General features: G+C 37.6%; 1 protein-coding gene across 1 annotated transcript; it reads right to left on the reverse strand.

The window, feature by feature from the left end:
* Nucleotides 1-3,248: 3,248 nt before the first annotated feature.
* Nucleotides 3,249-15,869, reverse strand: LOC129453438 (calpain-2 catalytic subunit). Its single transcript, XM_073862405.1, has 17 exons — nucleotides 15,738-15,869; nucleotides 15,560-15,631; nucleotides 15,377-15,462; nucleotides 15,159-15,233; nucleotides 7,060-7,220; nucleotides 6,814-6,983; nucleotides 6,619-6,630; nucleotides 6,298-6,506; nucleotides 5,529-5,565; nucleotides 5,125-5,190; nucleotides 4,975-5,032; nucleotides 4,826-4,890; nucleotides 4,575-4,643; nucleotides 4,397-4,475; nucleotides 4,186-4,302; nucleotides 4,026-4,081; nucleotides 3,249-3,936 (listed from the first exon to the last, which is right to left on the reverse strand). Exons 1-17 carry the CDS (start codon nucleotides 15,867-15,869, stop codon nucleotides 3,913-3,915), a joined length of 1,488 nt encoding a protein of 495 aa, XP_073718506.1. The 3' UTR covers nucleotides 3,249-3,912.
* Between the last annotated feature and the right edge of the window lie 737 nt (nucleotides 15,870-16,606).

The following is a 16,606-nucleotide window of genomic DNA, read 5'->3' on the forward strand; positions in this document are numbered from 1 at the left end:
GTATGTACTTTTTTTTATTTGGGACATCCACTTAACCTTCAGCTGCCGTTGCATTAGCCCGCTGGTTACGTTTCTGTCTATTGAACAAGAGCGAGGGATCGACAGAAGAAGCTGGTTGCTGGATCTTAAAGACCTAGAGGTTATATATGGTTGGATGAGGTCACAGGGCCTTATAAACAAAAAGAAGGACCTTAAAATCAACCCTAAATATTTATATGCTTATCAAATTGTAGTAGTGGATCAAAATAGACCCCTAGATTTTTTACATGAGGTTGTAGGTTGTCACCAAGGGAGCCTAACCTGTTTGTGAGAGTAGGATTAAGTGCAGTGGGCCCTAGCAGGAGCACCTCAGTTTTATCAGCATTTAATTGCAGGAAATTTTTGGCCATCCAGGTTCTTATCTCATCAAAGCATGAGAGAAGAGGTTGTAAAGAGAAGTCGCCTTCAAGTTTAATAAGGAGATAGAGTTGTAGGTCATCAGCATAGCAGTGATAGTTAATACTCTATTTCTGAAGAAAGGAGCCTAGGGGAAGCATGTAAAGCGAGAACAGTAAGGGGCCGAGAATCGAACCCTGAGGAACGCCATAAGGGACGGAGGTGAGGAGGTGAGGTGAACAAATCAATATTTACTGAAAATGTCCTATTATTTAAATAGGAGGTAGGGCTGTGCAAAAGAATCGCCTGCGATTCTCATGCGTGTTTCATCAGTAAAGCCGGTTCCGTGATTAGAAGTAAATCGCCATCAGCTGCTTTCAGATGGAGCTGCATTTACTACACAGAGCCGTAGTTCACCAAGTCGATTTTCCTCGATTATGAACACGATTTGCCAAGCTTCTCCGTGAACTACGGCTCTGTGTAGTAAATGCGGCTCCACCTGAATACAGCTGATAGCGATTTAATACTAATTAAGGAACCGGCTTTACTGATAAAACACGCATGAGAATCGTAGGCGATTTTTTTGCACAGCCCTACCTCCTATTTAAATAATAGGACATTTTCAGTAAATATTGGTTTGTTCACCTCACCTCCTCACCTCCTTCCCTTATGGCGTTCCTCAGGGTTCTATTCTCGGCACCTTACTGTTCTCGCTTTACATGCTTCCCCTAGGCTCCATTCTTCAGAAATACAGTATTAACTATTCATTAATTAATTAATTAACAGTAATTAACAGTAATTAACTTTTTTTGCACTTCGTTTATAGAATGAAAACAATGTTATTAATTATTTGATTCTACTTCTGTACCTAAATACTACTGTTAGACCTTACTTTATTTGTAACTTTGTTCTTTTCTATTATATGCTTCTTTATAATATCTTGATTTGTTCCTATTTTATTTTCCCACATCACTTTTTTGCTGATCTGAAAATTATTTAACCCATGACTTATAAAAAAATGTAATTCATTTAAGCAGTACTATATTGTAAAATTAAGTAATTTTAAATTACATGTAGGCCTTCAGATCCACCACATTCCTATTACAAGGTCCACTCATGGCCTTGCCACGTATGGACAGGTAATGGCAAAATACAATTATTGCATATGTAAAATAGTAAGGTAATAAAACTAACTAGTAAAACTAACTAAAAATGTATAATCTAAATTGTCAGTCTTGTGTATACCCACTGACTCCAAAGCCCCGAGACAGTAGGACTGGTGACCTCCCTATACCTCTACAGATGTTTTTATGTTATGTTTTATATGTTGTGTCTCATACAAAGGGTGAGGAGGAGGATTTTCATCTCTTCCCAAGAATTTTTATGAAACTTGAGGGATCATTATTTAGATCTTTCCCTGAATTCACTGGAAACATTTTTATTTAGATAAGAGCAGCAGCACGCTAGGGCTTTATGGACTTTACATTATAGATGCCTTTTCCTAGATTGTTTTATTAGCAACATCTCACGACTTGTCTCAGGTTCTTATTTTTCTTTTGTGCTTTAATCCAAGTCTTCGCACTTCGCCGCAAGTTATCAAAAGCCATTTTTGCTTCTGGGTGGTACAACCTTTCTTAACGCACGCATATATGAAAATTTTTTTTATATAAACTTAAATGAACTGGGCGCTTCACTGAACTGTATAAGGTGAGTGAATAAAAACTTATGAGTAGTGACTTGATTTATAAGACTCGTTTGGACAAGTTCATAAATGAACTCTGCAGGACCATATTATACTTAATTAAATAATGTTGATTTTGTATTAGGACGTAAATACTCCCAACCAGGAGGGGGCGCTAGGTTCCATAGATCATCACACTAAGCATAGTCCCGTGTGTGAAGTAGAGGTCTTCACGGGTCCGAAAACCCGAGGTCTGAACCGAGAACTGATCGGGTTCGGGTCTAAAAGTATCACGCTTTGGACACGGGTCGTGTACAATAATCGGGTCTCGGGTTATTTAAAATGAATGTGTTTTTGCCGAACGGACCCGAGAAGCCCTGAACTCGCGCGCGCGTGTGTGTCAATGTACTTTTCAAACTTCTATTCTGTTTGCCAAGAGCGCTTATAGAGAGAACTCGTCAATGGCGTGTAAAGAGTTAAACTTGTGTACTTTTACTTGAGTTAAAGTTAGTTAATGTACTAAATATTAAATGTATAACAAAACTTGTATTTATGACATGTAATAGAGTAAAAATTATGATAATATGCTTTGTAATGTATGCTTTCCATAGAAAAAGACTGATAAAATACAAATACTTGAAAAAATACTTAAAAAGTAAAAAGTTAAATACTTAAGTAGTGTCCACCTCTGCTTGATAGTGACCCTTGCAACTTGTCAACCCACCTGTGGTCTGTGGATGTTGGCATGAACGATCTATTTATTTCCCCTTTCGGTGTTTTTTTGGCAGTCTGTAAAACGATGGCTCCGAATTCTTGTTAAATCTGTCAGTACAGTCTATTACACAACAGCTTTTTTCCATTTAGACGCGTTTTCACCGCGTTTTCGCTGATTTCTTTGCCACTGAGTGAGCAGTTACGCAGGCACTTTCACCGAAGGTGACGTCACGTGCATACCCTCGATAGCAAGCTAGCTTTAAAAAGCAAACGATCCCATTTCACTTTTAAAATTGTACACTTTTAAAATAATAAACATAGCTAAACATAAATTTTGTAAAACTTTTAGACTGTAAATTCATGTCATAAAATTCATGTTCATTAGTGTTAGATGACAATGACTGAACCATGAGACAGATGGAGGAACAAACACAATTCAAGTAACAAACAGATGATAGCATAAAATAAGCAGAGTTTATTGAATATCTTTAAACGTAGTTGCATTTCAATACTAAGTCTAACTTTATCTGAATGTAAACTGATTAAACAGGTGTTATTATAGCAAAGACAGTAGACACACTGCTATTGTACTGTTAAAACTTCCTAAACATTCCCTTATCCGTACTTGTGAAGACAATACAGTACCCGACATAAGATTAAACAGTATTAAAAATAAGAAAAAGAATAAATGATAGAATGATTAAAAATAGTAAATATTAGGCTAACACTTTACATCTTTGTTAATGTTAGTAAATGATAATATTCATGTTAATTAATTGTGCATTACCAATGTGAACAGATACTACTTTTGATGTTAAAAATGTAGTGAATGCTGAAATTAACATGAACTAAGATTAATAAATGCTGTAGAAGTATCATTCATTGTTAGTTCATTTTAATAATGTTAACAAATACAACCTTGTTGTAAAATGTTACCAATGTTAGTAAATATGATTATTGGTAAGAAAAAGAAATTAATAATGAAAGAAACATAATAAAAACATGCAAAATGAATACTCAAAACTCAGATCTTTAGAAGACAATTTAAGGTTTAGATAACATAATCAGTCTGATTTTACTCCATCAGCCAAATCATCCTTCTCCTGGAAATGTTTCTGTTTTTGCAGGAAATTTTGGGATTTTTAATTGAGGGTCAAGCAAAGCCACTACAAAACAAATCACATAGACACAATAAAAAACTGTATAATATACAAAATCATCACAATTTATAATCTGATTAACATTTGCACGTCACCTGCTGGATATCCAGCTCGATTTTCCCGGTGTTCTTATCGAACAAATGAAACATTTCTGTGTATATAAAAAGCAAGTAAGCCATTTCTTGTAGCTGAACAGATTAAGTTGAATTATATTGGATATGTGATACTGTTTCTTGTATTAACATATTGACTTACTGAAGCGCATCTCCAAGTTGATCAGGCAGCTCACAAAGTTATCAAAGTCAATGGCTTGCTGCTTATTGGCATAACGTGAGATTATCACCTGAAGTACTTCACCGTTCACTTGAAACCCTGAAAACACACATAATCAAATTTCATTGTGACCACTTTTTAATTTTCATAAACATATATAATAGTCTGTCCTATAGAGATAAACAATAATTACCTGCATCTTTTAGTGCATCTCTCATCTCATATGAACTCATAGTGCCTGACTTGTCTGTGTCACAGTTCTTAAAGATTTCCTGATGAGGTATTACAAAAAATAAAGTTTAGTACATGACTAAACACAATGAATAATTTATCAGCTGAACTAGATAACTGAGTGTGTTGGTGTGATTTACTAAATATTCCTGGATCTTCATCCACAGGGTGTGAAACTCCACCAGACCAAGTTTGCCACTGCCATCTTTCTGGACTGAGGGTCAAGGGTCATTATGGGGTTTTGAAGGGGTTATGAAGTGACGCAAGTGTTCGGAATCTCAATATATAAAAATATATCTGATGTTTGTATACATTTATCCAAAGATATCCTAAACAATATAAAATCCATTAATGTCTAATTTGTTCATATGATCTAGTGAGGAAAGGATACATCTAGCAGGTTGATAATGTGACGACACGTTTCTCTACTGAAACCATCAGACTTGATATCAGTTCCTTTGTGAAAACAATATTAAATGACATTACTGAGAATAAGTGATGTGAGAATACTTAAGTTAGCTTAAATGTGATTTTTTTTACTTTCAGAGACAAATTTGTTCAGCATCTGCTGTAGCTCCTTCGCAGACAGCTCTGAGTCCTGAATAGAAAAGACAAAATTTCACCTCAACATTACTGTGATCAATATTGTACATTCTACTGCACAGGCAAATAAAATAAAATTTTACTTACATTTCCAGCAAACTGCATAAAAAGCTGTTTACAACTTGGGTCCACATCACTGTCAGATATGCGATCCTGAGAGAATTAAAATATTATATTTTGTCCAGTAATTTTGTTTGTTTAATTCTGAATAGAGTATATATTAATACATACATTGATGTGATAGTAAATATTACGTTTTAGTTTACATTATGATGATTATAAATTAAATATTAGTTGAAATGTGTGTACAAGGTCAATTACTTTAAGTCCTGTGTTTGTCTTTTAAGTGGTCTTGTGGTGTGACAAATGCACAATATTTCTCAATTATGGTTATAATTGCTTCAAAATCCTTGAAATATTTTGTTTGAAATTGAACTACCCATGTTCCTTAACAACAGTACACACTATTTATAATTAATAAATTAATTTACCTTTTGAATTTTTGCAGTGATATTAACATCCATTGGGCTGCATGGAAAAGAGACAAAAGAAATATATCCATCATGCATTTGTAAGGAATAATAATTACAATTTGGGACAAAGTCAAGTTCATGTGAAAGGTCAGATATTGAGGTTATTTTGGGTGTTTAGTATTATAGTGGTTTGTAATATCCCTACAGACAAGGGAACTAGTACCACCATGTGGGGTTAAACTAGACACAATTTGTAAAATAAGAAAAAAATGCAGTATCTGTAGTCTTAAAGGTGCCAAAGAAAGCATGTGAATAATCTGTTATATTGTTCTCTGATATTGTTGTAAGAGCCAGCCAATTAAATTTACTGAAGACCAGAGAATGTGTAGCGGCCACTGTGATTGGCTGTTGGCCACGCTTCAGACAAGCCTTCCGTCAAGCGTTAACGTTTCCGTCCCATGTGAATGTACCGTTATTATTCATCTATGCTATGTCTAGGTTAATACAGTTTTCCATTCTTCGGCACCTTAAAAGTAGTTGTTCACGAAATAAAAGTGGTTTATTAAATTTTTTTTGCTACAGAAGACATATCATTTGGATGCGATTTTTGGAGCATCACCTTTATAAGAACACAACATGTATTTATATAAACGTGTATAACTAAATGAAGCAAGTCATATAGATCTTGGATGACATGAGGGTGAGAAAATGTTTTCAGAGACCTATTCCTTCAGCACACACACACACCTTGACAGTACCCAGTATAAAAAAAACATTTTGGACAAACCTGGCGGCCGCCTTTTTCTCTGAAAACACACGCAATATGAAACTTCTCTGGAGATTGGGCACATAAGTGGAGGGGATGATGACATATTCTCCAGGAGGCAACTTAAAGCGCCTACTTATCTCTCGCAGGTTGGAAAAACTGCTTCCTACAACTGGTTCATTTTCCAGCAGCACATCCGAGCCGAGATGAACATTACTGCAACCCTTGTACTGCAAAAACATTCATAGCCACAAACACACATACGCGTGAGATGAAGACATCAAGATGGATTACATCTCCAAACTTGGAAAAAGATCCAAGACAAATAGCGCATGTACACACCTCATCTGGAACCTGAAACAGACATACGACAGGATATTACTTTTCTAATATTAAGAGTCATATACAAAATATCAAGGTTGCAAAAGTTTGGTTGCACAATTTCAAGCAAAATATGTTATAAGTAATGTTGGTAATAAGACTAGTTTTAGTGTTAATATCTGTGTTGCAGGCCGTGTGTAACCAGTGTTGGGTTACCTTATAGATATCAAAGCCAATGCTTTTTAGTTCCCTTCCAAAGCGTTGATCTTTGCGCACATCTTTCTGCATCAATCCCACCAGCAAAGTGCAACCATCCTTTCCGTCATGAGGGTCATCATCAACATCCTCAAGCTTGATCACAAACTGAGGGTTTGAGCAGAACGTAGCTGGAGAGAGAAAGGGAGAAGACTTAGAAAACACACATTTATGTTGTGATTTGATCTGTTGATTGGTTTAAGATACCTCTATTGTTTCTGCATCCTCCTGCGGTGGATCCCACTCTCCAGTTGCCGTCAAACTGGTAGCAGTTCCAGTGCCTCACCTTATCACTGGTCAAACTGTCTGGAGTCAGATTACAAATCTCCAGCCTTGAGAAATTCTGCACAAAGTCTGAATATGCCATCCTGACAGGAAGGGAAAGAGATGTATAAACGGTATATCTGCAAAAAGTTAAGTTTGGTTTGTCAATGGAGTATGCATATTTTTGGCCTCAAAACCACAAAACGTTTTTGTGTTCTGAAGCTGCATTTTTTAATTATTGTAAAATATTTAGAATGCACAAAAAATCTAAATAGAGAATGATAATTGGTATGCATAATGAGTTATTTTCCAAAACCATAAGCAAAAAAATACAGTGCTTGTATACACTACTGCATCTACCGAGATTTCTCAGTTTGCATGGCATGGACTCAGTCCGGCATCGGGAGGACAGAACCCAATGGCAGACAGCTCTTAACCAAAAGGACTTTTATTATGTAACAAAAACTCCCTCGAGGGGGTAAACAAGGCAAGAATTAAATAATAACAGACAGGGCAAAACCAAGACGAAGACTCTTGATGGTGACGCACAGCATCATTTAGGAGGATTATTTATCCCAGCCCGCAACATGGAATCCACAGCTCCACATTCATTACGTTTTAAAAAGTTTTAAAAGCTGCTATACCCTTTGATGCTCAGCCTGTCAAATCAGAGACTGTCCATGCCAAGTCTGCCAAAACTGTTCACATGACGCCTTTTTTGTCACAGCCTTATGTTGTGCCTGTTTGACAAAGCCAGTTCAAACCATGCCTGTCCCTGTTCCCAAGATGGCCGCCACCATGCCTGTTTCTGATACCAAGATGGCCACCACAATGCCTGTCTCTGCTTCTAAGATGGGCTGCCGTTTTGTCTGTATCTTTGCCCAAGATGGTTATTGCCATGCCTGCACCTGTTTTTAAGATAGCTAGCACCTATTATCAAGAGGGGCGTCATCATGACCACACCTGTTCTCCAGAGGGCTGTCACCATACCAGCACATGTCAATATGGCTGCCGCCCCCGAACCGGTTTTTGTCATGGCCCTGTGGTGTGTGTGGTCTGATTTCTGCTCTTCTGTTTCCTGTGATGTTTTTCATGACCCTGAAACTGAACTTTCCGAGTCATCTGATACACCTCCTGTCACGGCCAGAACCTGTCTCCTGCATTTGCAATCACGACTAGAAGGTCCGAACCTGAGCCTCATGCACGTTCTGTCACTAGTGGCTTACCTGAGTCGCCTGGTTCACCGGAGTCGCCTGCACTTCCTGGGAAGAGCACACAGAGGACATGGCTAAGGTGTCTAATCGTCCACGTCTGCCTCATGAACCAGGTCCACTGCTTCCCCTGTGATCCAGGTCAACTCTTGTCTCGACCAAGTCTGCTGAGCTTAACTTTCCTAAACTTCCTGTCATGGCCATAAGGCCTGTTGTAGAGGCTGAGATGGTTATCCCTGAATGCCCTGTGTCTTGTAGGTCAGCTATCACTCCCAAGCTCCATAGACTCTCTGCCCTTGCCATAATGGCACACTCTGAACCCTCTGTCCTGCACAATATGACCAACCCTGAGCTCTCTATATTTCTGTGCTCCATGGCCCAAGATGACTGTTTTTGGACTCACTGTATTTTCTGCTTTTATTGACCTGTCTTCTGCTAACTTTGCTATGCCAGCCTTTGTCTCTGCTATCTCTGTCTTCAGGTCCAGAGCACCACCAGCGCCACCCTGGTTTCCAATGTCTCCTGTGCCTGTTCCCACGATGGCTGAAGCTCCCCTTAGTATTTTTTTTGGAGGGGGGCAGTACCAGGACGCATGGAGGAGGCAGAGGACACAGAGGACATGGCCAAGGTGTCTAGTGGCGCTTTTCCATTGCATAGTACCCCACGGTTTAGTTTAGTTTGGGTCGGGTCAGCTCACCTCACTTTGGCGGGGTTAGCTTTTCCATCAAGTTTAGTATCACTTCGTAGTGGGAGGGATTATAGGCGTGTCGTTATATTTGCTGTGACATCATACGAGTGAGAGCGCCGTTGTACATTCCCATACATTCATTTATTTCTCAGTCCGCCACAAATTAAAATTGGCCACCACAAATAGATGTTTGCACAAATCACGTTTATCACTACCTTGGTCTCACATGACAATTTCTGTTCAAACACCCGTGGCGTCATTTGACGGCTCTCCGCTGAGCCTCATTCATGTATCAAGCATGAATTTAGCACAAACACAGTCATACACTTGAAGTTGTTCCACTTTAGCACACAAAAGTACACTAAATACAGTTAAAGTTGTGCTTTGTTACAATTAATATACAATTTTCATTAATATACAGAATTCCAAAAAAGTTGGGACGTTTTTTAATCTTTAATAAAATGATAACTAAAAGACTTTCAAATCACATTAGGGATGCTCATATCAGTTAATTTTCCCGACCGACAACCGTAGCTTCTAAACCGAACATTAACCGTTAACTGATAAGATTTTAATATGAAATTGTCATTCAGTAAAAATACAGTTGACGGTTGTCTGTGAACTAGTAAAAACAAAAGATTTAATTTGAACGTGCAAACAGCAGCGACAGATCAACAACAGAACCAGGATTCATACATTATCAGATATTTACGCAATATATTCACCTTATTAAAAAGCACGCGATCAGTCCAGAGGATTAATATCCAAAAAGGGCAGATTGTCTCCGTTTCATCTACCACAGTGGTCATTTCTAAAGCAGGATGCTTTTCAGAAAGTTTTGTTTTTGCGTCGTCTTTCTCCGTTTGTGCAAAAAGAGAGATGTTTATTCAGAGCATGTGAGCGGAGTGGTAATATTTCCATCAGAGCGCAGAGCGCATTTCCGAAGTTTCTGCTCCGCTCGCTCAATACGCAGCACCGCTCGCTCATCCCAGTATGCCCTTTGGTAATTTGATAGTTCGAGAATCTATAGCAATAAGTTATGGAGTTCAAATATTGTTTTAATGAAGTCGCCAGCCTTATATAGAAATGAAAGAAATGAAACTAAGATGACAGTATAAATGTAGCGTCGTCTGCATCTAGATGCAGTTTTAAAGATGAAAATTACTTTAATCTAACTGATCAACACAAATACAAAGCGCCATAATATAACTGATTGCTTACCAGCATTAAAACCACTTAAAATAAAAACCTGTATAGTTCTCCGCTCCGTGGATGAGGAAGCTTCAGCCAAAAACGCCGGTGCCTTTAGTATTAACTGACTGAACACTTGACTCTTCCATGGACATTTAGATATTAATTTTTTCATCAACAGCATGCGATGAACATTATAAACATTGATAATAATCTGCCGACTCGACTGATTCAGCACGTCCTCTATTTTACAGAGTCCGCTTAATTAACGGCTTTGCGTTCGGTCCGCTTGAGCTAAACATTTTTGTTCTGTAATTTGCTCTCGCGTAGGCTATATTTCTACATATTTTCGACCAAGTAACACTCGGGATAAAATGTAAGTTGTTTTAGATAGCATTTAAGCTTCTGAAATGTTGACAAATCAGTCTGACTAAAATGATCTATACAGATGAATTTAGCCAAAATAATGATTTATTCGTTTTCATACTATATTAGATACACGTTAATTTAGCTACTAATATACTATTGAAAATGCCATAAATAAATACTCATGGCCTTCTGTATTGCATTCGTTTTGTACATTTACAGGTTCATAAATACTGTCTAATTTTAATTTCTTTAAGACACAGCTGTGTTCTGTATTTACTTATGCACTGTAAATTTGCACTTTGCACTTGAAATTGTTCTTCAATTTATTTTAGTTTTTTCAAATAATATATTTATATAATAGTATAGTTCGTTGGTGAAAGAATTATTATAATATTTAGTAATTACTTATTACATTTATTATTACTTAAAATTGTGAATTAGTAAAACGTGGATGTTGTGGAAACAATTTGTTAATTTGAATTATATCCGGAGCACCGTATCAGTTAAACTAGGTCTAATAGCCAACACACAACTGTACATAACTGCGATTTATCAGCTAATACTTTAATTAAATGCAATTATCCAAGAACGTCAGTACAGAAAACAATTAGGCTTACTAAATTTTTTTTATGTCGGAGCGGGATCTGAATGGGAATTGGTTTATTTGCTAGCGTGAGCGGAAAGTTAACGGAGCGCTTGCTTGGGCGGTGAGCAACTGAGTGGAGCGCTTGAACAGTAGAGCGGAATATTTAGGGGAGCTTCGCTCACATGTTATGGTCCGGGACACTCGCGCGTCTCCGTTCAGCTTCCAAACACGCATACAAATGATCAGACCGTCAGGGCAGCAATCATTTGTGTCATTTACAGGACATTCACAAATTAAAGATAGAAAAATGGCGAAATGTCTGTCGGCTCATGACGACACGCACCATGTATTAACAAATATTTTTTTTTATTTTAACTGATAACGTTAATCGGTCATACATTCTTACCTTCGGTTAACGGTTAAACGGTCAATGTGAGCATCCCTAAATCACATGAGCCAATATTTTATTCACAATAGAACATAGAAAACATAGCAAATGTTTAAACTGAGAAATTTTACAATTGTACGCACAAAATGAGCTAATTTCAAATTTGATTTCCCCTACAGGTCTCAAAATAGTTGGGACAGGGCATGCTTACCATGGTGCAGCATCTCCTTTTCTTTTCAAAACAGTTTGAAGACGTCTGGGCATTAAGGCTATGAGTTGCTGGAGTTTTGGTGTTGGAATTTGGTCCCATTCTTGCCTTATATAGATTTCCAGCTGCTGAAGAGTTTGTGGTCGCCTTTGACGTATTTTTCGTTTAATGATGCGCCAAATGTTCTCTATAGGTGAAAGCAGGCAGGCCAGTTCAGCACCCGGACTCTTCTACGACAAAGCCATGCTGTTGTAATAGCTGCAGTATGTGGTTTTGCATTGCCCTGCTGAAATATACAAGGCCTTCCCTGAAATAGACGTCATTTGGAGGGCAGCATATGTTGCTCTAAAATCTTTATATACACAGCCTTCCAAAACATGCAAGCTGCCCATAATGTATGCACTTATGCACCCCCATACCATCAGAGATGCTGGCTTTTAAACTGAACGCTGATAACATGCTGGAAGGTCTCCCTCCTCTTTAGCCCGGAGGACACGGCGTCCGTGATTTCCAACAAGAATGTCAAATTTGGACTCGTCTGACCATAGAACACTATTACACTTTGAAATAGTCCATTTTAAATGAGCCTTGGCCCACAGGACACGGCGGCGCTTCTTGACCATGTTCACATATGGCTTCCTTTTGCATGATAGAGCTTTAGTTGGCATCTGCTGATGGCACGGCGGATTGTGTTTATCGACAGTGGTTTCTGGAAGTATTCCCGGGCCCATATAGGAATGTCATTGATACAATCATGCCGATGAGTGATGCAGTGTCGTCTGAGGGCCGGAAAACCACGGGCATCCAATAAAGGTCTCCGGCCTTGTCCCTTACGCACAGAGATTTCTCCAGTTTCTCTGAATTTTTTGATGATGCTATGCACTGTAGATGATGAGATTGGCAAAGCCTTTGCAATTTGACGTTGAGAAACATTGTTTTTAAAGTATTCCACAATCTTTTTACGCAGTCTTTCACAGATTGGAGAGCCTCTGCCCATCTTTACTTCAGAGAGACTCTGCTTCTCTATGACATACCTTTTATAGCTATTCATGTTACAGACTTAATATCAATTAACTTGATGTTCTCCCAGCTGAATCTTTTCAAAACTGCTTGCTTTTTAGCCATTTGTTGCCCCTGTGCCAACTTTTAGTTTTCATTTTATTCAAATTTAAAAAATGTTCCAACTTTTCCGGAATTCGGGTTGTACAACTAAAATATATTAAAGCAACACTATGTATTTTTTTACCTATAAATAATGTATCTAAAATTATTTCCCTCCCCCTGCCTGCAGAAGAGTGTCTGATACCAGGCACTGTTGCACTTTTCAACCACATGGGGGAGCTGTAAGTAATTTTTACATGGAAACTACATAGTGTTGCTTTAAGTACAAAATTAGTTGTTCCAAAATAGCACTCTTTAAAGGTGCAGTGTGTAATTTTTAAAAGGATCTCCTGACAAGAATGCTAAATAATATACAAAACTGTGTATAAAGACCTTTTAATAATGAACCATTGTGTTTTTACTACCTTAGAATGAGATGTTTTTATCTACATACACAGAGGGTCCCCTTACGTGGAAGTCGCCATTTTGTGCCGCCATGTTTCTACAGAAGCCCTTAACGGACAAACTTTTTTTACTAAATTGTCTCAGTCGATGACATGTTTTTCCGGTGGTGGCTACTGTAGCTTCTCTATGCGTTTTAAAAGCGAGGGCAGAGCAGTTGACTGAGCCATGGTTGCAATTCGCAACCTCACCACTAGATGTCACTAAAATTTACACACTGCACCTTTAAGTAAACTAATCAGTAGCACACTTTAAGTATACTGGTCATTAGTGTGACTGCAAGTATACTGAAGTATATCAAAATTAAATATATTTAAATACTATTTTTTCACCAGGGGAGGCTTTGAAGATTCACACACACGTGACATGAAAATGGGAATTTTTGAAACTGTGAACAGTAGCTGTTACATGTCAAGATTCCTTTCCAGTGAGCAGATTGTGCTGGAAAATATGTGAGACTTTATGCCTTCAATTTGTAGAATGTTTTAGGTGTTTAATGTTTAAACTGTTATGAGGCATTTTTATTAGCTTTACTACATGTACGAATGCTTAAATTCAAGTGACGTTTTGCTGAACATTGAGCAAATTTATAACCCATGAAGTGCCTCTGGCATGGAAGTGTACAAAAGCGTTCATGATAAAAGGAATGTATTTTATAAAATGTCATATATTCCATGTGATGGGATGGGGGGTGGGGATATTGAGAGCGTGCGTGTATGTATATAATAAATAAATAGTGTTTTGACCTTTTTTAAAATATTTGTAAGATGTTTGAAGAAGTTGTTTCATAAGCTCTTACTTAGTGTGAGAATGTTAAATTCAAGTGAAATTGTGATTAATGTTGGGTGAGGAACCCTCCCCACTTTTATATTGGTGTTTTTGGAGGTATTTGTAAAAATTTTTTACATGTTTAACGTTTGAATTGGTAAGTGGCAGTTCCATGAGCTTTGATTACTTTATGTGAGCTTTGAAGAATGCTAAAAATCTATGTGAAGCTTTACTGAACACTTGGGCGTTTTCCCGTACAGGGTCTAGATTAATCCAGGACTAGGCCTTAGTTAGGACATTTAGGTAGTTTGTACAAACGAACCTTATAAAAAACATTATTGGTGTGCATCTTAAGACAAAACAATGGCACTGATATTTGTTAATATATGTCGGTGCAAGATGATTTTAAATTAAGACAGCTTAAACTTTTTAGTCTGGAACTAGGATAAGCCCTGTCCAGGAAATCGCCCCTTGGGGAGGTACACTCAGTTAATTGCATTTTATTTAAATTTTCATAAAATATTTGCAATTGTTTATTGTATAAAACTTTTTATTAAAAATTATTATTTTCGAATGTCTACTGTGCAATTGTATGCAGACCATTTCTGTATATTTACAATTTATAGTATAACAAATAAATAAAAAATGAATAAAATGTTACAAAACAGTTTGAGTGTTTCCCATTAGGACAACGGGAAATAAACAATTTAGCATGGTTCCTTACCAATATCATTTTACCAATACACATTTTCAGATTGGGTCAATTAAAAAAAGAATGCTACCACAATTTTAAAAAGTTAATTGGGCAAAAACCATGGTTTCTTATTTTCAATTGGCTCAACCTGATATTTTCCATTGAGCTAATGTTTACAGATCGTTTACCACAATTGATAAAATTTAATTCACAGAAAATCTATTGACCCAAGTGGAAAAACTTCAATGTTACCAGTCACTAGAAAATTTTGAGTTAGGGTGGCAATTTTTTTACAGTGGTTTAGTGTAGTAAAATGGTTTTGCTGATAGTAATCTATACAAAAAAAAAAACGGTTAATTTTTGTAAGGGTTCTTACCAGAATTCTCCATCCTCCGCTGAACAATTTAGTTTCACTTTCTGCTCCGGTCGAACATTATTCCACTCACTGGAACTGAAAAAGAGATCCAATGTTTTCAGCAAGACAACACAATTTTTTTTTTTAAATTATACCTATCAACTTGGGATGTATTTACACTTTCTGTGGCTGAATATCTAACATCCTATATCCAACCAACAAGTCAAGAATTAACTCACTTATCACTCCATGCACCCGTCCACTCTGTCTCACCCCACGGGTTCCTAAGACGCACCAGCTGCACCGTACGACAGAGGCAGTAAACCTGAATTTAAGGGGGAATCAGCAGCACTCCTTCCAGTTATACTTCATATTTCAGCATTTTAGTAAGTTTTATCATAGCTTTACAAACATTATCTCACCTCCTCTGCACCAGTGACAGAGTATGCATGTTCTGTCCATAGATTTAGGCTCTCCTTTAGCTCTTTATTTTTCTTTAGCAGGATGAAATGGTTTTGAATTAATAAAAGTTATGTTTTCATTGCCTTTATGCTATGGCCAAAGTAAGAAACCCAGTAGAGGTCAAATATAAATACTCACATCAATGGCGCAGCCAAGCAGGGAGCCCAACCCAAGTGCTTTCTGAATGATCTTAAACAGATCTGGAGGGGCTTCACTCAACTCGTAGTCCTCAGCAATACCTCCCGTTAAATCCTCAAAACCCTCAGACATTTTGCCGCTAATCAAAGCTTCATAGGAGCCGTTGACCCTTTAAAATATATTGACATTAATGCATTTGTCAAGCTCTTATCCAAAGTGACTTAAAGGTATAGCGGAAGATTTTCCAGAATTATTTAAAAGAACCGCCCCTCGATATTTTTTAAAGAATGCACACGCAACACTTTCCCTCCTCCCGAGAGGGAACGCCTATTAAACGCGTGAGCGAGACCGAGAGAGAGAGCATGCAGGAGCTCAGTTCTTCTCTTCGCTCTGTTTACATGTTGCTGTCGGCATGTTTACCGTATCTGTGCGGTTCGTGACTCGTGCCAGGGCTAGCAGCGCTAATCAAATTTTCCGCTATACCTTTACCCAAAGATACACCATTCTATCAGCAGAGGTGTCAAGTAACGAAGTACAAATACTTCGTTACATTACTTAAGTAGATATTTTGGGTATCTATACTTTACTTGAGTAATTATTTTTCAGATGACTTTTTACTTCTACTCCTTACATTTTCACACAATTATCTGTACTTTCTACTCCTTACATTTTAAAAATCGCCTCGTTACTTCTATTAATTTCAACTTGTTTTCTTTTTTTACATTCCGGCTTGTCATCGTTAAAAAAACCTATCTTGACAAATTGCATCATCCAGATTAACGCGATTGTGGTTGGATGAGAAGTATAAACATACACCATTCCGACTCCCTATTGGTTTGTACGCAATCCCCGCCCCCCAGCTGACTGCA

The sequence above is a fragment of the Misgurnus anguillicaudatus genome, chromosome 23 (genome assembly GCF_027580225.2).
Source record: "Misgurnus anguillicaudatus chromosome 23, ASM2758022v2, whole genome shotgun sequence".
Classification (NCBI taxonomy): domain Eukaryota; kingdom Metazoa; phylum Chordata; class Actinopteri; order Cypriniformes; family Cobitidae; genus Misgurnus; species Misgurnus anguillicaudatus.

Coding starts and splice junctions, on each gene's coding strand:
- LOC129453438 (XM_073862405.1), bottom strand. CDS start 15,869: ATGTCTGAGGGTTTTGAGGATTTAACGGGAGGTATTGCTGAGGACTAC. Junction 7,221..15,158: donor GCGGAGGATGGAGAATTCTG/GTAAGAACCCTT, acceptor CCTTCCTGTCAG/GATGGCATATTCAGACTTTG. Junction 5,566..6,297: donor GAGAAAAAGGCGGCCGCCAG/GTTTGTCCAAAA, acceptor TTTTCCATGCAG/CCCAATGGATGTTAATATCA.